At 38.7% G+C, this 22,804-nt stretch overlaps 1 protein-coding gene across 8 annotated transcripts in view; it reads right to left on the bottom strand.

Annotated features, from left to right (window-relative positions):
- LOC105466199 (BicC family RNA binding protein 1) overlaps positions 1-22,804 on the bottom strand; it is a 332,909-nt gene that overhangs the window by 13,382 nt on the left and 296,723 nt on the right. For 7 of the 8 annotated variants that reach the window (XM_011715228.3, XM_011715224.3, XM_011715226.3 and 4 more), the window contains 10 exons: positions 21,570-21,756; positions 19,581-19,742; positions 18,888-19,084; positions 17,885-18,017; positions 17,147-17,303; positions 14,952-15,117; positions 11,601-11,640; positions 11,161-11,315; positions 4,349-4,505; positions 607-767 (listed from right to left, as the gene is read on the bottom strand). In XM_011715228.3, coding sequence (XP_011713530.1) covers positions 607-767; positions 4,349-4,505; positions 11,161-11,315; positions 11,601-11,640; positions 14,952-15,117; positions 17,147-17,303; positions 17,885-18,017; positions 18,888-19,084; positions 19,581-19,742; positions 21,570-21,756 — 1,515 coding nt within the window. The remainder of the gene's footprint in view (positions 1-606; positions 768-4,348; positions 4,506-11,160; positions 11,316-11,600; positions 11,641-14,951; positions 15,118-17,146; positions 17,304-17,884; positions 18,018-18,887; positions 19,085-19,580; positions 19,743-21,569; positions 21,757-22,804) is intronic. The other variant, XM_011715225.3, reaches the window with a different exon arrangement.

Below are 22,804 nucleotides of genomic sequence, written 5' to 3'. Positions count from 1 at the left end.
TTTATGCCAGAACATAATAGGATATGGCTAATCAGTTTGATCAAAATCCATGGTCGTGATTGTTCAGTAGACATCTCAGTTCTGTCTCAGTTCAGGTAAAACCCAAACAGTAAGTTAATGAATAAATGAACATGTTGAAAAAAACATATATTCTGTGAGAACAGACCTCAGTATGACCAGGATGAGTCAAAAACAGCCAGAGATATTTCAGATGCTGTTATTTACTTGTAAGTGCCACAAATAAAGATAACAACAGATTCAAAATGAAATCATGTTAAATACAGACTTGTTGCTGACCTTAAGGGAGCTGTGACTACAAAAATTCCTATGAATCTATACATCAATTGGGTTTTATTGCTAAAACTGTTAGACAGCTATTGTACATTTTTCTGCAAGTATGATTTTCTCTATTTCTGCTATCCTGTGTTTACTAGGTGCACTAAATAAGAAATGAGATGACATTTTTCTTAGTAACAAGAACAAGCTATGAGACTTGAATAAATGCTCAGTGAAAGCATACTCATAGGTCAATAAGTGATTTCATTCCAGAAGTCATCATACACACAATCAAAACAAAGATACTTGGGAAAATAAATAATGACTGACCTCTTGTTGCTGGAAGACATCTGTGTATTTGCCCAGGCCCAGTTTGCTGAAGAGCTCAGGGAGGTCAGAGCCTTTGAAAGAGCTATTTAGGTTACAGCCATTGCTTCCTGTCAGCGAGGAAATGCAGTCCATGTAATTGCTACTGCTGAGATAGTGTTCCGCTGAAAGGCAAAGGAGAGACAGGCTTGAAGTGTAAATGCCCAGAGAGAACATGGTTTAATTAAAAGTTTTAATCACCTAAATATTTCAACTTTCACTGTTCAGCTGAATAGAGCAGTAGCTGTAGAAATACAGCAATCCTTTACTGAAATATTGGCTTTTCATTAAGGAAGTGCTGGTTATTGCTTTCAGGGAGGCTCTCGCCATTTAAAAGGTTACACTTGGGAGGCAGAAATTCAGCAACAGTGCCTCTGTAGTTAATAATCATTCATCATATTCTCCCTGAGTAGTCAGAAGCATTTGTTGTTTATAATTGATTTGATGTGAATTAAATGAGGAGCTGGAAAAAAGATCCCTGGGACAAAATAAAGGTACAGAAAGTTATTGCAAGTCCAGGTTCTGTTGGATGGCAGGGTGGCTCTCTGTATCTACACCTGTGCTTTCCTTTGGTCAAAGGAATTGTATGATATTGCAACACATAAATGCTGCTCCCTAGAAAAATATAATTGGGTAGCAAGGTCACAAAACAGCATACTTCCAAAATTAAGAGTAATGTATGAAGTGATAGGAATGATGCTGGGGTTCCTGAATTTAATTTAAGACAAAAATAAATCTGTCTCTGGGCAAAACTTTTAAGATAGCAATGCTGAACTTTGCCTTGGTTCTGCAACTGACTTGGTGGGCAAAGGTTTCAACAAACTGTCTGTGGCTCTCAGACCCAGTGACAAGCAAGTGCCGGTGATGGACTACTGAACCAAGCCAAGTAAGTCACACACGCACGTGTGCGCGCGCGCGCGCACACACACACACACACACACACACACACACAGCCTTGGAAATTTTAGCAGAGTACAGGCATTCTACCTCACAGACCAATAATGAGCTCTTGCCTGTGTGGGAAATCTGTCTTCTTACACCAAGGATGTGGCTTCAGGAGAGGACCCCAAAGAGGTGAGGGAGGACGACACTGACCAAAGCCAATCAGATCTGTCTAGTCTACTCTGGGGATCCATGCATCTGCCAAGTCTAGGAATCTTGTTCTGCATGGCTTTGGGTGTCATTGATCACTTTCTCCAGTTGTTTTCATCTCCCAGTTGAGATGTCCTTCATGATTCTCAAGCGGAAGGCATTTCCTGATAAGGTTTCTTTTTCTCTTAAAGATAGCTGTTTATCTCTTGGAGTGAATGTGTAGAGAAAGGACCCAAAACCAAACCTCAAGATACTGAGTCCTGGGACACTCCACCATTTAAAGGTGAAGCAGAGGCCCCAAAGTCATAAAAACAGTTTGAGGAGGAGTGACTATAGAGGTACTGGGTCAAAGGTGACAAAAAGCCACAAAGTGGACTGCGATAAGGAAATTGGGGTAAGTGACCACAGGATGTGGGACGTGACAACATGAAAGTGGCTAAAAGGCTGCCCATATAATTTATGGTCCAAATGATACATTTACTTTTTTTTTTTTTTTTTTTGAGAGTAAAAGAGTTACTGAGAATTATGCTGCAGCAAATGGTATAAATAGGGACGCCCAGGGAAAACAGAAGCATTGGTGATCTTGACAAGGGTGTTAAGAGAAATTATCTAAAACTGTGCTGTTCAATACAGTAGCCATTGGCCACACATGGCTACTGAGCACCTGCAATAGGTAGTGGGAATGAAAATGCTCTGTCAGTACACAATACACTGCAGATTTTAAAGATTTTCTACAACCTAAGGAAGAATATAAGCTATTTCAAATAATTTTTATATTGATTACATATTTAAAAGGAATCTTACATATGTTGGGTTAAATAAAATATATAATTAAAATGTTTAAAAACAAATGTTTGAAAATAAAATGTTCATAGTGATAAATGTTCAAAATAGCCTATAACTTACTTTTACTTAATTTTTTTTTTGTCTTAACAACTTGTAGTTTCTAGAGTCTCTCCTAAACTCCCTATACCCTAAAAAAGGTGACAAAACCCAAGTAACTGTGCTTCATTAATCTTTCCTTTTTATTAATGTATCCTCCATCTTAATCCTGAACTTCAATTCAACTGAGTAGTACAGTCAATTTAATTATCCAATGTTAAATGAAGGGAAAGGAGATAAAGATAGAAAAAGAGAAGCACCAAATGAACATATCTTGGGCTAGAGACTGGACATCATTTACACCCCTCCATCTGTGCCTGGCACCAGCCTGACTCTCAGCTCGATCATACTGTCAGTGGTGGGGTATCCAGCCAGTAACTAATGGGGAGTCTCCAGGCTACTATTGACAGTGCATTTAGGAATGAAATAGTTGACCGTGCTTTCTTACTTAGACTAGGCCAACAACCTGATTACTCCTTTCAAATCTGAGACTCCTGACAACACAGTTGACATGACTGATAGTAACGTTAACAACTGACTGTTACTGAGTGTCTACCATGCTCATCTAGATTGCCTTGCTTCAAAGTGTCTTCAAATATTCTGCATGTTTCAGGATTCCAAATGTGTGAAAAACCCTGAAAAAAGGCACTGGGGCATATCTTGTGATGACAATATCAGCTTTCATCTGTTTATATAGCCCAGAATTATGGTGCTGTTGTAGATAAAACAACGGGCTCATGCTGAGTCTCAGCCAGATTTGCTAAAAGTCAGAACCCCCATGCTGTAAGTTAATTTTTTTCCTGTTTATGCTAATTCAGCAACATCTTGTCTATTTACAAAATCAAACCTTGCTGTTCATCTTTAGTAGCCACCTGCTGGACAGTCTTTCTTCAGTGGTCTAAGATGCTAATTCAATCACATTTTTCTCAACCATTTTTTTTTTTTGAGACAGGGTCTTGCTCTGTCACCCAGGCTGTAGTGCAGTGGCTCAATTACAGCTCACTGCAGCCTCAAACTCCTGGGCTCAAGTGATCCTTCCACCTCAGTCTCCCACATAGCTAAGACTACAGGTGTATGCATACCACCGCACCCAGCTTTTTTTTTTTTTTTTCAATAGAGATGAAATCTCACTGTGTTGCCCAGACTGTTCTCAAACCCCTGGGCTCAAGCTATCATCTCACCTTCGCCTCCCAAAGTGCTGGGATTACAGGCAAGAGCTGCCATGCCTGGCCTCAACCACTTTCTTATGTCCTTGTCTTTCTGTCACCACCTGGATGCATGTGTGTACATTACCCATTGATGCATTCATTTCTTAAACTTTTACTGAGCACCTACCTACTAGGTGTCAGTCCACTAGGCATTTGGGAAGAAATATTCAACAAGGCAGAGCATAACAGAATATCTGACATGTGGACACTTCATAAATGTTTATAAAATGAACAAATACAGTCTCTGGTTTGTGGAGCACAAATTTCACAGGGAGATACACATAGGTAGATAAGTAATTACCCTTAGGTACAGCAAGTGCTAGAGTGAAAGCATGCACAAAATGGAGTGAGGGGAGAGAACCTCTCCTGCTTCACTGGGAGAAACGAGGATGGCTTCACAGAGGAGATGCCATGTGAATTACACCAAGCACTTGAAGTCAGAGAGGCCACAGTGATACTCCGACCCAAATAAACACATTCTAATCTGGGGATACCTAAAAGTGTACATAAAACACAAAGCTCACTTGATTTGTTTTGTTTACGCTTAGGGCTGCCAATAGAAGCTGCAAATTCACTATGACTTCCAGGTCCGATTCCATTTCGGTCTCTCCAGTTATCAGATTCACTTCCACTTCCCAAGTGCTCGCGACTGTTGGACCGTGAAAGGGACATCGATGAGCCCTGTAAACAGACAAAGCCAGATAAGGAAATGTTTAATCAGGTGGGTTTCTCAGGGTGGGAGGAGGAAAGAATCCACATGACACCACTGCCGTTTACTTCTCTTGCCAACCACTGCACTCGTGAGTGTTGACTCTCAGGAACGAAGGCTGTGAAACCTGCCTACAGCCTTTGCCCTGCAGCACCGAGGACACTTGGTAATTTACACAGTGAAATCTTTTTCCTCCATTATGGGGAGTAGATTCTGAGGGAGAGTCCTGAGAGACCCCAGTATAAATGATCCCTTCTATAAAATTTGGAAGAGGGGATGCTGAGACTCCTTCCAATTTTGGAGACCACAAAGCAAATCTTCCACCTGGTAGAGCAAAGGTTCTCTGCCTTGTATCACACAAGTAAGAGAAATGGTGATGTGGCAAAGCTGGCTTCTCAAAATGCTAATAGAGCCCGAGGTTGGAAGGGGACCTGTCCTTTCCCCTGCGTTACCCTCCCCTAAACAAACAAGGATACAATCTCTCTAACAAATTAGATACCTGGAATAATTTATCTTTTTAAATTCTCCACAATAAAAACAAAAATAATTTAAAATTTGCACTGAACTTGCATTTATTCATCCTTTTATTTATTTTATCACTATATTATAGACACCCTACTTGGTATTACCTAGAGTATTAAAGTCAAGATTCTCTGATTTTCAAAGTATTATGTTCATTAGGTAATTCCAAGAGAATCCTTTACTATTCATTCAATAAACTTACTTAATTCAATCTTGCAATGGCAAAAAGACAGCTCACTACGCCCTCCTTTAAAAATTTCTTTCTTTAGGGCATCCTGACACCCCAGGCCCCAGGTTTTCCACCTACCTCCCTGTGTGTCCTTTGGAGGATCTTCCTATTTCACATTCTAAAATGTCAGATTACCCTGTACCTGGTCCTAGGATCTCTTCCCTTCCCTCTGTCTACTTTCTTGTTAAGTAATCTTAAGTCTTTTCAAAAAGTAATGACAATAGTGACTCCTAAATTTCTAACTCCAGATTTGACTTCTCTGTTGAAATTTAGAATCACAGGCCAGGTGCGGTGGCTCACACACCTGTAATCCCGCACTGTGGGAGGCCAAGGTGGGTGAATCACCTGAGGTCAGGAGTTCAAGACCAGCCTGGCCAACATGGTGAAACCTCATCTCTACTAAAAATACAAAAATTAGCTAGGTGTGGTGGTGCATGCCTGTAATCCCAGCTACTCAGGAGGCTGAGGCAGGAGAATTGCTTGAACCCAGGAAGCGGAGGTTGCAAGAGCCGAGATCGTGCTACTGCACTTCAGCCTGGGCAACAGAGTAAGACTCTGTCTCAAAAAAAAAAAAAAAGAAAAAAGAAAGAAATTTAGAATCATAGAGGTGCCAGTCTGACACTGCCACTTTCCTGCCTGACAGGCATCTTAAATTCAGTGTGCTCGAAACCAAGTTGTTGTTACCCATCCCCATCAGCTACCCTCAAACTTATTCTTTCAGAATTCCTATATCCCAACTAGTGACTCTACTACTTACCCAGCTGCTCCAGCCAAAAGTCATCCTTGGTTCCTCCTTTCCTCAACACAGTCAATCCCCCAGCAAGTTTATCAGTGTCATCTCTAAACATAGCCCAAGTCTGCCCACCTCTATACACCTCCACAATGTCCCAACTGCCCCCTTAAGGGCCATTTTAATTCTACTCTTGCTGCTTATCCCCCTATAATCCATTTTCCATAAAGCAACAAGACTGATTTCTTAAAATGCAAATGAAAACAAATATGCCTCTGTGTAAAGTTCCGTGACGTATTTCTACCGCGCCTCACCGTAAACTGACAGGCTCCATGATCCAGCCTCTGCCTCTCTCCCATCTCTTCTCTGACGCTGATGTTCCCCCACCCTACCCACCTCAGCTTCAGGAACTCACTGGCTGGTTCCAACTCTGGGAGATCGTGCCAGCTGTTCTCTTGGCCTACTACTCTTTCCCCAGATCTTCATGGCCTTTTCTTGGCATCTAGGTTTTAGCTTGAATGCCATTTGCTCATAAGGTCTGCTTTATGATTACCCAATCCTAAGCGGTTCTGTTTCGTTCGTAACAGAGACTCTTGTAACCTACTGCCTTCTAGTTTGTGTTTCCTTCTACCCACAAGAAAGCTCCATCTGCGAAAGAAAGAACCTTGTATTCAAGCACAGTATTACTAGTGTATAAAATTGTGTCTGTAACACATTAGGTGCTTAGTATTTGTGGAATTATTGAATTAATCTCAAAGACTCCTTTTCCTACAACTATGGGATACCTTTGCTAACTTCTGGGAATGGGTATAGGGAAATGAAGCTTTCTGAGACCCAAAACTGGCATTTCCAATGAAAGTAGCTTTATTATTTGTACATCTTTGAAAAATATCTTTAATATTTCTACTCCTAGATTTGTAAGATTTAAAATAATCGGACAACCTCGTTACTATCAGTGCTAGAGAAGTTGAAAACCATCTTTGATTCTCAATGCAGGTTTTTATTTGCTCCAAGAATATGTGACCATTACTCATGCTTTTAAGAGAAGGGTGGCAAAAAGGTAAAGAAAATCCCAAACCTCTTTGTAGCTGTATTGATGTGACACAGTTACTGCAGGTCAAAGCAGCCTTTTGTTTGACTTTTGGTATCCCAATATAATATAAGGGGACAGAGTCATATTTTAGAATCTTGGAGAAAACAAACAAAGCTTGAAAGTGCCTGCTTCTCATCTAAGGGATCTCTTTGAAATAGATTAATTTCTCAAAGCTGCCCTAAAACTGAAAAAAAAAATGTTCAAGCTGAGCTTCTCAATAATATTGAATACAGAGTTTGAAGTATCAGATTCTTGCCTCAAGCGAAGTTGCTACAGCAGGAAACATTTGGTCCGTGGCACACGGAGTGAGCAGCCCTCACCCATCAGGACCTATTGGTCAAACATGCTTGCTCTTTTTATAGATTGGCATTCTCCTTGTTCATTTGGCTTTATTTTTCTTTCAAAAAAGGAAAAAGTAAGAAAAATGAAGGTGTTTTTAGCTACTCTCCAACTTAAAAGTATTAGTGCCATAAGCATAGATGTGGTCTCTATTTTAATAAAAATCTCCCTCTCTACTTTTCCCCAGGCCCTTCCCCTCTTCCTAATCTATAGAGGCAATACTCGCTGGATGCTCTATTTCTGATCCTTCTGAGCCATGGAAGAATAAAGGAAAAGACACACACAGCCACTGCTGCAGAAAATCAGACCATGCTATGTGAGGGGCCCTTTCTTACATTTCAAAGAATTTGGGATACATGAGGAAAAGCTCAAGTCTAACTTATATACCAGGGAGAATCTAGAACACCATTCAGAAAAAAGAAAAAAAAAACCTGATCATATATTTCCATTAGTAGCACTTAAAGAGGCAGTGAAGAAAAGCATATTACATGATCAATGTCCATGCTGGAATCCAGCAGGTCTCACCCACTCTCCCTCCCAAATTTCAATGTGAACACCAGCCAGGATGATGGGGCAGGCTAGCCCAAGATAGCCAAAGCAAGAAAAGCCATAGGAAGAAGTTCAACCATAGTGTCAGAGGCCCTGCACATTTCTGCCCAGAGAAAGTGATCTGTGATCTACCTGTCCTTGGGCAAGTGCTGGAGCAGAAGAGCTTTTTGGGCTCCTCTGCCTATTGCTGCCCTTATCCCTATAGGGTTACATCCCTTTACAGCAGTGTTTCCTGTGGGACACGCGCATCACAATTATACTAGATTCTTGCTGAAAACGCAAATAGATACCTGCTTCTCACTCCCTACCTTTTGAGTGAGATCCTAGCAGAAGAGTCTGGATTATTATGCTCTCTGAGTGATTCTTATGTTCATAAAACTACGGCAACATGGCTCTAGATCACCACCCTTTGCTATGGACTCTCTTGGGTTAAATCATTAGGAAGAGGAGTATAAGTAACCTTAAGTAAGACACTTAGCCATTCTGGGCCCCTTTCCTTACTAGGAGTTTGTGGGGATTGAATAAAATTGTAGATGAACTAAATGAATGTGATTTAAGATAATTACTACTATTATCTTAAATTCTTATGTGTTCATATAATACCCTAAGATATTCCTTTGAATATAAAAAAACATAACTAAGTTGAGTGTGCAGAAATACTTCCACCAATGAGCATTCATAAACATAATTTCATCTTTCAGCAAGCCCTTGGTTTTCTTCAGGATAAAGTAAGTCCTCCACTGGAAACAGTAATAGCCACTCAGTATCAGTAAGAACTGGCCAGGCGTGGTAGCTCACTCCTGTAATTCCAGCATTTTGGGAGGCCGAGGCAGGTGGACTGCTTGAGCCCAGGAGTTTGAGACCAGCCTTGGCAACATGGTAAAACCTAGAGTCCACCAAAAATACAAAGATTAGCCAGTCTCATAACCTGGTCTTAAAATGAATAAGTAAATAGATTAAAATTTAAAAATGAAAAAATTTTTAAAAATTTAAAAGAACCTCATACATGGAATCCTAGCACTATGGAAGGCCGAGGTGGGCAGATCACTTGAGGTCAGGAGTTTGAGACTAGCCTGGCCAACATGATGAAACCCTGTGTATACTAAAAAAGAAAAAAAAAATACAAAACTTAGCTGGGCGTTGTGGTGCGTGCCTGTAATCCCATCTACTTGAACCCAGGAGGCACAGGTTGCAGTGAGGCGAGAACGCGCCACTGCACTCCAGCCTGTGTGACAGAGTGAGACTCATAATAATAATAATAAAGTAAAATTTTTAAAATATCACTAGGCTGTGCGCAGTGGCTCACGCCTGTAATCCTAGCACTTTGGGAGGTTGAGGTGGGCGGATCACCTAAGGTCAGGAGTTCAAGATCAGCCTGGCCAACATGGTGAAACTCTATCTCTACTCAAATACAAAAATTAGCCAGGCATGATGGTGGGTGCCTGTAATCCCAGCTACTCGGGAAGCTGAGATGGGAGAATTGCCTGAACCTGGGAGATGGTGATTGCTGTAAGCCGAGATCGTGCCACTGCACTCCAGCTTAGGGTGGCTGAGCGAGACTCCATGTCAAAAAAAAATAAAAATAAAAAAAAAAAAAAAATAATAATAATAATAATATCACTAAGAACTGACAACACACCATGCTAAGCACTGGATGTCTTGTCCAATGCCCTTCTCAGCAGAACCTGAATGAGACACGGTTCAGATGAGTGAAGTCACTCGCCAAAGCCATACATCTGGTGAGTGGTGGTTATCAGAACCCTGCACTTGACCACTCCATTACTGAAACGAACATCATTTTCAACTTGTCCTACTGTTGGTCTTAGAAAGCAGAACTGAATGAGCATTTCTAAAGTAAATACTTCATCTATGAAACTATCAGAACACAGTCAACCTAGCACACTTTACTCTTGTCAAAAGCAAGGACGGGCTGAAAGGAACAGCCATACCGTGCATCAGGTGAAACTCTAAGAATGAGCACAGCAGTTTTATGGTCCCTGCTAACAAAAGGAGATGTTTATTTTCTCTCTGTGTTATAATGGAAGAAAGAAGAGTGTACCTCCTAGAGCCTCAACATTTTTCATAATGGTTCCTACATTCTGCTGCTGAAGGTAACTTCAATCTTTAAAATACAGGCTGCCAGGCTACTACTATAACTCTGACAATGACATTCACAGGAGACTCTTTCTTTTAGTATTTCAATAGTATTTTCTTTTTGACTTACTCAAAAGAGACAAAGAAAAAAAAGCAGCATGTTTGCTTTTGTGTTTCATCAAGAGCCTAATTTATTACAAAGAAAATGGGTGGAGAAAAGGTCAGTCTACAAACGCTAGTTATTAGACTAACAATTATGAAACCCTTAACCAATATTTGTTTTTTTGGCCTACAGTGCTCTCTCTGGTTGAACACTGTGACTCTTGGATTAATCATTTTCATCCATGTTTGGGTTTGTACAGTCTCCCAGCATCGTGCACATGTGCACACTCTCTCGAGCCCCACCCCTACTCCCAAAGACTTAGAGCCAAAATCTGATACTTTGAAATGGAAAAGGCCTGCTTGGTGAATCACGTGTAGCCTGGCTGTGGAGTATGGAACTCTCCATCCCTTCCATATGGTAGGAATGCCAGCTTCTCAGTCTCACCCCGAGCAGGGCAGCCAACATCTGGGAAACATAAAAATTCTGGAGCACTTGTTTGAGATACTTCTTGCTGTGTTCTTGGCACATCTGAGCACACTGAATTTTTAACTCATATCTGAAAACCTATTTTTGTTGAATATTTGCCTTTTCCCCCTATGGTGACCTTGCTAGTGAAACCCTTGGATAAAAGGACTCTTTATACATTTTTATGGAATGTTACATCTGCCTTTTGCTTAATCTCAGCCCTATGCTTATTATTGATGACACATCCCACCCTCAACAAAAACACACATCTAAATTTACATCTCTTTAAGAGCTGATCAACAATTTTGAGAAAATACAGATAAAAGATCATAATACACAAGAGTGTATCAGTTTTATAACAGTATCTTTACAGGAATAGAAATAAAAACAAGTCACCACTAATCATTTTCCTTTAGGTACATAAAGAATGAGTGTGGGGAAGGACTGTCCTGTTTTGATGAGAGAACAGACAGGAAGATTGAGTAGGACATGACTCTACAAACCTCATAAGTGGTTGTCATTGTGGGCTTATAGGACACATGATTGGCCCTTCTCAACTCCTTGATAGTTTCAGCTGGCATGGATTTAGAAAAACCCAGACCACTCCAGGTATTTGTGGGCGTTCTGACCTCCGTCACCACTGGTTTCTTTAACATAGCTTTGGAAACAAAATAAAACCAATGCTTGGTATGTTTAGTGCATTTCTTAAATAAAATACTGATGATAAGTGTCATTTCTTTGATATTTGTGAAGAAATTATCACTGAATGTTATTTCTCAACACACCATTCAACAAAATGTATTCAGCAGAATTTATGCAACTTGAACCCAAATATTCTAGGTTTCTTTTTATGAGTTTTCAAGTTCTCAATTCACCATGAGTACTCAAAAAACATTTATGAGTGTACTAAAAAACAGTCAAGTGTTATTAGTGCATCATATACCTTTGGTGGCTAATAGCTTCTTCTGTTCATAGTCAAATGCCTGAAAATGAAACAGAAAATGCCTTTATTGACAGTCTCTCCAAATGTCATGCCATGGTTAGAGAACAAAGGTTTTGACTATGTTCCAAGAATCTGCCTGAGGCATACACCAAGCTTTGCACAATAATGTCACAGAAATCCAAGGTAAGTCTGTAAGTTTAAATATGCTTCCAACACTAATTAACGAGTAATAATAAATTACCACTTCTGACTTTAAGAGTTAGAATTTTTCCTTAAAAAAAGAAAAAAAAAAATCGAATTTACCATAAATACCTAGCAGTCCAGAGCCAATGTCTGCTAGAGTATACTACTACTACTACTAATAATAATGCAAGTTTTGAAAGAATACATTTCCAAAATGCTGTTCTGTATCTATTGGCCCCCTTAGGGTCTCACAAATCCCCTCTTCATTTAGGTAAGCATGGCCTGAAATGGTATGATGTCAGGATACCTTAAGAAATTATTTAACCTAACTGGCATAGTCTTTGCTTTTGAAGTGAGATAAATGGCAGATGTCTAACTTTAATTTATAATGACATTAAGCAATGCCATAAAATTAAACCTAGTTACCATTTATTGCACAGGGCTAGGATAGCACCATTGATTCATTCCATTAAAACTGAATGAATAACTATGATGTAGTCAAGTCTATGTGAGGACCAAGATAGATCATTTTGAAGAAAGTAGTGCAGATACAGCTACATTTCAAATCTTTTCTGAGAGTTATCAACTCTCCAATTTAGGAACTAGCTAAGACTTGATGTAAGCATGTCTCAAAGGCCTAACAGAAGGACCAAGGACCAACTGGCAAGAGCTCTTTAACCAGAAAGACCATATCATCATATATAAGGTACCTATATAATCTATGTCTGAAACAGGACATTTCTGAAGGTGAAATGTGCCGTGAATAACAATTAGGCCAGGATAATAAAAGTAAACAGGGGCTGTCCCAGACAAACAAGGACATGTGATAACTAAAAACATAGCCATGTATCAGGAAAGCCAGATTTTTAGATAATATTTTTGATGAAGTTTTTACATCCTAAGACTAAAATGGTATTGGGAGTTAAAATCAAGTTTTAATTATTAATGCCTAAAGGCAAGGTATACAGAGAATCTAAATTTACTCGTTCAACAAATATTCATTGAGGGCCTACTGGTTAACGAGACTATGCTCAGCTTTGTGGAAGAATACAACAACGAATCAAAACAGCTTCGAGGACTTGCAGTTTTTTTTTTGTTTGTTTTTTTTTTTTTTCAGATAGAGTCTTGCTCTGTTGCCCAGGCTGGCGTGCAGTGGTGCAATCTCAGGTCACTGCAACCTCCACCTCTCGGGTTCAAGCTATTCTTCTATCTTGGCCTCCCAAGTAGCTAGGACTACAGGCACCCACCACCATGCCTGGCTAATTTTTGTATTTTTAGTAGTGACAGGGTTTTGCCATGTTGGCCAGGATGGTTGATGGTCTCGAACTTCCAAACTCAGGTATCTGCCCACTTTGGCTTCCCAAAATTCTGGTATTACAGGTGTGAGCCACCGTGCCTGGCTGATTAGAGTCTTAGGAGGGTTGGGAAAGAGAAATAACTATAAAATAAATTAGAAACTGAGATAAGTATAAAAAGAGAGCTGGGGATATAGCACTCCAAGAGCAATCAGGAGATAGAGATCATTTTCAGCCAAGGAAATCAGGGAAATTTTTAATCTTTCTCTCTCTCAATGCTCAGTGAATATTGTCATTGATTTCTTAGTGATTTTAAGAGTTAACTGTTCACTAACGACATAAATACATCTAATTAGGCTAAAACTCAAACATTAAGAACATGCTCATCCATCCTAAAAGAAAGAAACAAGAAACTGGTTCACTGCAGGTATAAATTTGATGGAAAAGGTGACAAGAACCACAAGACAAAAACCATTAAAAGATTATAAAGGGGATTTGATATTTCTTAAATAAATTGTAATTCATATTAACTGAAAATACATCCACCAGAGAAAATGTAGTAAATGTCTTTTTTATTTATTTTTAATTTTTGAGACAGGGTCTTGCTCTTGTCTCCCAGGCTAGAGTGCAGAGGTGTAATCTTGGCTCACAGCAAACTGCCTCCCAGGCTCAGGTGATCCTCCCACCTCAGCCTCCAAGTAGCTGGGTCTACAGGTGCATGCTACCATGCCCGGCTCATTTTTTAGAATTATTCTGTAGTGATAGGGTTTCGCCATGTTGTCCAGGCTGGTCTCAAACTCCAGGACTCAAGCAATCCACCTGCCTCGGCCTCCAAAAGTGCTGAGATTATAGGCGTGAGCCACCGTGCCCAGCCTTAAACGTCTTTTTTAAACACTGACACATTATAAAGGCCATGGCTTTTATTTTTTAAAAAATCATAGAAAAACTTAGGAAAATGTTCCAATGCAAAGCATTAAAAAACAGACAAGGAGGACTAAACTGCAGATTGCACTGGAATTAAGGTAATATAGTTTAGCTCCATGAATTAATTTCTTTGACACATCTATGACAGCTTTTCTGTTCCTAGGATTTTGTGGAACGTTCTTCCTCTTTTTTGGTGGTGAAAGATAAAATAGGTAAGTCTACTCAGCAATTCTGGTCCGACATCAAATGTTTACAGACACCTCTAAAAGCACAAAGCAAAAAATCCTTATTTTTCATATTGTCATCTATACGGAAATCAAATTTCTGCATTTTCATGGTCAACAGCGTATTCTGAGTAATTAGCCTAATAGTTTGAAAATGGATACATGGAAAGTTCCTATTGAGGAAGTTGTTCAATCACAAAAATTATTTAAAGGAAGTTGTCTTTTAATCATAAAACATCTGTGAACCAACACAATCATCAATAATATTCATCATCTACTTTCAAAGAACACTCCACATTAGTTATTCTCATAACTATCTTTAAATGGCACCAAATACATTTATCATCTTCATTACATAGAAAATAGTATATCTATTTATCCAAGACTATGTCATGAAGCAATAATACTTAGAAATGCAGTCCTGCAAACCCATTTAAAATTTTTTTAAGTAACACATGAATAATGTTATTTGCATAAGATAGTGACACAGACCATTCTGCACCATTTTAAATATATTTTAAAGAATTCTCACTTAAGCTAAATACTGCTTTTCATTTTTAATGTTTATAGCAAACTAACTGCTACCTATATATTTAAATTTCATTTTGAATGTAGCACAGAGGGAAAACCTAATTTCCGCACTACTGCTGAACACTCACTGAATTCTCCACACCAGAACCCAAACATGTGACATTTGAAATGCTTTCCTATTGTATTACCATTACCTGCATGTTGACGTATGATGACCGTGGGGCAAGGTGGGCCCTTTCGGAGTTTTGCTGGGCAGCTGCTGCCCTCTCTGCAGCGCGCTCACTCCCTGGAGCTTTCTTGTCAGCCAAAGGGCTTTCGGTAGCACTCAGTTCAGGGTCTGAGAGCAACCTGTCAGTGCTGCTGTGAAATAAGAGTGTAGAATTTAACACTTCACTATATATACAAATGTACTGAATGTTTCCTATGTGCCACATTTACTATGCATGTTTATCACCATCAGCTATTAACATGTATTCTCTCATTTAATCCTCACAACAATGCTATGACACAGGTACTATTGTTATCCCCACTAGCGGATGAGGGAAGTACATTGTCCAAGATCATACCTCTAATGTGACCGGTAGAGATGGAATTTGAAATCGGGCACTTTGACTGTAGGGGTAAAGCTTGAAACTATTTCATGATGCACATTCAAACACAATATATACAGTATATGTGGTATACTGCATATGACATAGAGGGAATAGATGTACAGACGAGATTTCTAATTTTTATACATCAAGGAGATATCAATGATTCATGCATGCAAAGTCTAAACAGAGATCCAGTCAATTTGAAGGCATGCAGATGATCCAGTTCATGTGTATGAAATATGTATATGATATTGGTAACAAATAAATGTAGCAGATAAATAAATATTCTTCAAAGTCTGTTGAGGGGGACAGGCAGAACATAAAAGTGCTTCTTACAATGAGCAGCAAATACGTGAATAACAACACATGATATGTACAGAATGCATACATCTCAGGTTCAAATCTAACTGCACCTTAAGCTCAAATAAAACAGGGAATGCAATATCAATCAAGAACTGGTTTGTTTATTCATTCATGATTTTATTTGTTCAACTATTCAGCTGCTGTGCCAAGGGAATTTAGAGGAATTTAGAAAAGTACTTTTGGAATACAAAAAGAGGGAGGTGAACTTTGCTTGACAAAAGTTGACAGAGGCTACACAAAGGACATTTGAACTGGGAACTTAAGAGCATCTGCAAGTTATCTGGTGCCAAAGGCCAAGAGAACAGCAAATCAGAGGGAAGAGCATAAGTAAAAGAAAGGAAGCATGCAACACAGACCACTGGTGGATTTGAAGCCAGAGTGTGACAAGATTAGACCTGTTTTTGAAAACAAATGGCTGGAGCAAAATAAAGGATAGATCAAGCTAATAAAAGACTGGAGGCAGGGAGATCTTTCTGGAGGCTTCAGTTTAACCCAGAAGAGGATGATGAGAAGGTTCAGAACACACTCAGTGATGACAAGAATGGGTATCTATTTTAAACACTTCAATAGTTTCAAGGAAGTAAAACTGTTTCTCTAGTCTAAAACAACATTAATTTGGGGTATCAGCACCATGTAAAGAAAAACACAGATAAAGGAGAACTGGACAACAGTGGGTAATAATGATTGACCAAAGAGTTTATAAAGGAAAATGGATTTTAGTAAGAATGGGAAGAAATAAAACTATGTATGCTAATCTTTGCATAGAGACACTCTAGAACGGTATACCAGGAACTAATAAGACAGCAGAGGAAATCAGGTGGACAGAATAGGTGGGAACAAAACCTTACACTGTAGAAACTGCCCAAAATACATGGAGAAAAAAAAAAGAAAGAGTAAGGATGACACACTTTAACTGTGCTATGGTAAGGAAGAATTATATTTAATATTTAATACAACTTATGTATTTATGACCAAAGTGATTTGGAATAAACAAAGTCATGATAATGTCAAGCATTTATTTAAAAATTTGCAATTAACTACCTTGGGAAAAAAGAGCCATGTAAGGAAGAAATTCAAAGCCAAATGAGGGAGGATTCACAGTGGGAAAATTTCTAACAGCAAAAATCAGAGAATAAAAATGGCTCTGCTGATTACTGAAGAGCAGAGAGAATGCTACAGTTTCAGAGTAATACAGATGGTTTAGAGGACACAGATATAAATCAATTCATTAAATGGGGAAGGGACTACAGAGAAGAAAGAGAAGGGTGAAAATTATCAGATATTATTCCTTAATATTTTTTTAAAAGATAAAATGAAAACACCCATGGATGAGATCAAACATGACTTGAATCCAAGAGTACTAACTATAGAGTTGAGAACAAATATACGTCATTTCAAAAAATCAAGGACTCTTTTAAGATTAAAATACATACTGTAAGTGTGAGTTTTTCGTGCCTTGCAATAGTTCTACTGTCTGCCTTTTGGCACAGGAAACCTTGGAGGAACACATCATCTGTTTCAAGTCACCAGCATTCCCAGAATGGGAAGGACTTCGAGGCATGCCTACTTCAACAAAAGCATCATTACAACCTGAGGAGGAGAAGAAAAAAAGTGAAATACCTAAACAACATCACCTTCCAACTGACAATTACCTGCAATGGAAACAAATCAGAACCCTACTCTGGAGACATGATTAACCTGACAGAGACCTCTTTCATCTGCAAAGAGAACACCTTAACAAGTTCAGGGTGTCACAAAACTCAATTTGAAGAGAAGACCCGCATATATTTATATATTTTAAAGATTTGGGGGAAAGGGTAAAAAAGGTTATAAAAAGCTACTCTACTTGGGGGAAATATCTCTCTCTATTTATAGATATATATCTCACATTTAGTAAGTTGATGCTTTTCTGCTACACAATTACCTTCACTTTAATTCAGGAACTTACAATGTAATGGGGAAATGATTCTTTCTGTGGAAAGTGCTTTTCAGTTAATCTTTCACCTTTCTCTTTGAAATTTTATTCAGGATGTTGTCTTTCCACATAATTGAGGTAGGATGAATCATAGCTGTTTAGCAAAACCAACTCAAAATCACTGCATAGACTCTCTACAACCTCCTTTTTCCAAATAACAAACCAAAATGAATTTCAGAAGGATACAGTTCCCGACCTTCAGTGGGGCTTGATTTGGGAGATGTCTGCTCAGACCCACTTGTCTGGATGGATGGATCACTGTGATTTGCACTCAGCACTTTTTCTCCAAGTGATGAAGTGGATATTGCACCATATTTTATATTTGGAGACTAAATAATAATAGAAAATAACATATAAATATGGTCACAATTTTACAGAGAGTCTAATCAAGAACACAATCCCATTTATAACAGCCACAAAAAAGAAAACCACTCTGGAATACTTCTAACCAAGGAGATGAAAGCTATCTACAAGGAGAACTACAAAACACTGCTGAAAGAAATCATAGGTGATAAAAACAAATGGAGAACATCCCATTCTCAGGGATCAGGAGACTCAATATCATTAAACTGGCCATGTTGCCCAAAGTAATATACAGATTCAATGCTATTCCTATCATACTACAAACATCATTTTTCCCAGAAATAGAAAAACTATTCTAAAACTCATATGGAACCAAAGAAGAGCCCAAATAGCCAAAGCAATCTTAAGCAAAAAGAATAAAGCTAGAGGCATCAAACTACCCAACTTCAAACTATACTACGAGGCTACAGAAACCAAACAGCATAGTACTGGCATAAAAAAATTGACATATAGACCAAGGGAACAGAATGGAGAATCCAGAAATAAAGTTGCACACCTACAACCATCTGATCTTCAATAAAGTTGGCAATAACAAGCAATAGGGAAAGGAATCCATGTTCAATAACTGGCGCTGGGAAAACTGGCTAGCCATATGCAGAAGAATGAAACCAGACCCCTCCCTTTCACCATATATAAACACTAACTCAAGGTGGGTTAAATATGCAATTTCTCCATGTAACAAACCTGCATATGTGTCCCCTAAACCTAAAATAAAAGTTGCAAACAATAAATAAAACTCATTTTAGGCAAAAGTTTAAACATGTTTTAACTTTACCAGGGGTTTATCTCTTACAAACAGCAGAGATCACACACACATTCTAGCAGAAAGCCATTACCTGTGCATGTCCATTTAAAGCAGCAGAGATTTTTTTGCCTTCGGTCTGCATACTGTTGATGTGGACATCAACAGGAGTCAAGCCAGGAGGGGGAGATGGAGCCGTGTGCCCATAGGTGGGCACTCCAGACAACAAAATATTAGTTAATGTGGCTTGGGCAGTAGATGGAATCATAAGGTGTGGTATAGCAGAAAAACCTACAACAACATTTTATGATGACAGATATTAGGAAGAAACGCAGATTCAACTATTATTTTTATTAACAATAAAAACATCATTTTTTGTTGCTGCAAGTTCAGGAAAGAATTCAATTTTGACACCTCCGTAAACAGAGGTACTATTTACTGTAAAAACACAAAAGAGTGTTAAAATGGGACAACACCATAGAGAATGTCTTATCCAACCCTCTCATTGTACAGATGTACATGACTACCAGCAAGTTACTCCAACTAGAACCTAACTACCAGGTCTGCTTATCACATCTGAAGATGGTATTTCACTTGTATGAAAAACTCAAACTGCTTTGCTGCGCTTCATTTTAACTAATTGACGTATCAGGGAATTTCTGTTTCAATGGAGTGTGCTTTGAACTCTAATTTTGCCCTAAGAAAACTGAGTCGTTAGTAAATTTTATTTAAAAGACTGGTAACACCTAAGAATACACACCTTGGAATATACTTAAATGATACTGACCTGTGGCACTTGAAGTATTAGCAAGTGGGGGGGCCCATAATGTGGGGCTAGGTGTACCAGAACTTGGACTTTGCAAAGGACTGACTGAGCTATTAAGAGCATTCAAGAGTGAGTTTGGGGTTGTTGAAGTGTTCAGAGATAAGGTGGTGGGTCCCAAAAGACCTGTAATAAATGAATATATAAAGTCAATTCACATAAATTTAAGATTTTAAAATAGACATGGCATGAATATTGCCATTAGTAATGCACAATGATATAATCTGATATTTTCTAAATACAAAATATGGATGACAGATTTTCTTTCAAATATTCACATGAATTTTGCATCATAGAGCTCCAAGAGAGGAAGCAGCTTATCCACAAACAGTTGCTATCAGAAAATGGAAGATAGGTGTGCCCAGACCAGGATGGCAGTTAGGGTCACTGAACATTACCAGGTGCTTTGCATTCATGTCAGCTACCCAGGATGAACAAAATTCTGCTCAAGTGGAGGCTCATTTTCATTCTTCTGCATAACTCATTTGTCATCCGCTTACAAACCCTTTTCAAACTACTCACATGTAGCAGCAACGAGGGAATGCTTTCCTGTGGTAGGATAGATTTCCTATTTGTCCCCGTTACAGATAGGGTAGGCTATCAGAACAGTTCCTAAATGTATCTCAAAACATATACATGAATTCTCTGGGCCCCATCTCAATGATGAAAATTTTCTCAGAAAAAAATGCTGGTTTTTTTGTTGTTGTAAGGAGTCAATGCTTGATTTAAATAATGAAATTTTCCTTTAGGCATTTAAAATATGTTCTGGAATGAAATGTGGATTTGTATACAAGTTTCCAGGAATACATATAAAGCGTAAAGTATAACAGGATAGGTATAATAATGAAAACATTTTAAAAACTCTGTTACTGAATCTTTGCTCACTTGTTTTCTCTCTAGTGCAAGATGAACTCGGTTCCTGCTAAGTTACCTAATTGGCATTTCCTGACTCACAGTCATTGCTATGTTATTATGTCTGTTCAGGTCCCAGTGGAAGGAACAACTTTGGTAGATTAGGGGCCAAGATAAAAAAAAAAACCAAAACTTTCTTTAATGATGTCTAGGCAGGGCTACTTGGAAAATCAATCATATAAGAGTATTAAATTTCTTAAAAGTTAAAAGCAAGAATAGCTATTAGAAAAAAAAAATGTTAAAGACAGCTGAGAGTATTCTTTTTTGTCTCAAATCAACACCGAATGCCCCAGGGTGATTTGCTAGGAGTACTGATTAAGGAAAACAAATGCAACTGAGAAATGTGCAAGAAAGAAGGGAATCTAGCAAAACTGTAATACAGCAACTAACTTCAGCCTATAAAATAGCAGTCCATAGATGAGGACGTAAATATCACCATGACTATTAAGCAGCTCATTCTGCTTTCTTAACTAAAGCTCTGAGATGATGATGTTTGTTCATTCTTCCATTTTCTATTCCTCACGTTAGACAGAAATACAGGTCTGACCTCAGACTAGATTTCCTTTGTGTCTGGGTAAGGCAGGTCTAACCACTGGAGATACAGGTTCTGCTTATTTTCACCCCCCTCTCCACCCCTCATACAGATTTGCAATTACTTTTTAAAAAGCAAACTGGATAATCTTTATCTCTAGGGACTGACGGCAATATTGCAAATGCAAGAGAGAACAAACATAAATTACAGTCAGCATGCTTACTTCAATCTCAATGGCATTCTTAATTTAGAACCATCACAGCCACTGAAAATAAAATAGTCAGACCTTGATTATTTATGCAAACATGGGAAGAATCTGGGTAATAAATCCACAGAGACTAAGAAACCCCAAAATAGATTGATTCAGGCTGTATGGCTTTTCACCTGATCTTTGAGTCCGAAGGAAAAAAAAAATAGCCTTTAAATGTAGATCCAAATGGTAGAAAGAAAGGGAACCAGATAAGCATTTCCCCAGTGACTGAGACGTGCTGTAATAATAAATTGTATACCTAGTCCAGTGAGTCCAAGGCCTGCTGAAGCTAAGATATCCAGGCTGGGACATGCCAGGCCGGCAGGGCAGGATGCTGGGGATGGACTGGTTGCTATGGTAACCCCACTGCTTTCAAGTCCGAGGAGACATTTCCTTGCTTCATACATATTTAAGGCATTTCGCTCAACACTTTTCACAATCACAGACTATGGAAACACATAATGGGGGGAAAAAAAAGTGACATGCAAGTAGTCTACAATGAATGGGGGAGGGGAGGGAGGTGGAAAATGAATACGCTAATAAGAATTCCACTCAGGGGACATATCAATGCTGCTTTTAAATCATCTGCAAATCCTAACCACTTAGTGCTTAAGTTTAATCCTTCTGTTAAAACCCTAAATTATTAGTTACCATTTATTGGGCATGTTCTGGGTTCCACGAGCTGACAGTAGCTGCATATATGTTCCCATTCTCAGCAAAACCTCATAGAATGGGAATCATTATTCATATTCAGTGAAGTTAAGGGACTTAGCCAAGGTCATGGCATCGCTGTGAAGGGGCAGCAAGAGATGGGAACTTGGGTTCCCTTTTTATAGCCTCTCATCTTTACACTAAGGCTTTCCCCTTGCATCTTGTCGTTACATACCAAATCAAACTTGTGACCACATATAAACTGCATAATCATCATCACTTATGTTTGACATTTACGGTTTACTAGTTAGCTAATAGACCTTGAAGTATGACTATTCCTCATTGGTGACATATCTATGGCAAAGCTTATGGTAAAATTTCTAAATAATAAATCATTTTTCTTCCTCAATGGACTCATCTAGAAAATCTGAAATGTGAACTCAAAGGGGAAAGCCCTCAATGGACCAAAAAACAAAACAAAAATCGTGGCTGAGAAAGTAGTTAAAGCAGAGTTAGAATGGGGGCCATTTGGGCATAATTAAAAGGCCCTGGGATGCTGCAAGGCTTTGGAGTTCTCATTTACAATCTATTTTTCTCTGACTTCTGCTAATTTCTTACTGAACTCCTGGAATTCTTCTGCCTGTCCATCTTAATATGCACAAGCTCTGTAATGTCTCTCCTATCTTTATCTTTTAGTCCTGGGATCTACAGTGACTCTGGTCAACTCAAATTAGTCACACATGAAGCTTCACGATACATAAAATTAACGTCCTGTTCCCTAACTTTAAACTCACTATATCAAGTTCACTTAGAATCAATGCTATCTTTTCCTTTAAAGTTTTC

This window comes from Macaca nemestrina, chromosome 9 (genome assembly GCF_043159975.1).
Source record: "Macaca nemestrina isolate mMacNem1 chromosome 9, mMacNem.hap1, whole genome shotgun sequence".
Taxonomy (NCBI): domain Eukaryota; kingdom Metazoa; phylum Chordata; class Mammalia; order Primates; family Cercopithecidae; genus Macaca; species Macaca nemestrina.
This window is presented reverse-complemented; position numbering and strand designations above follow the sequence as displayed.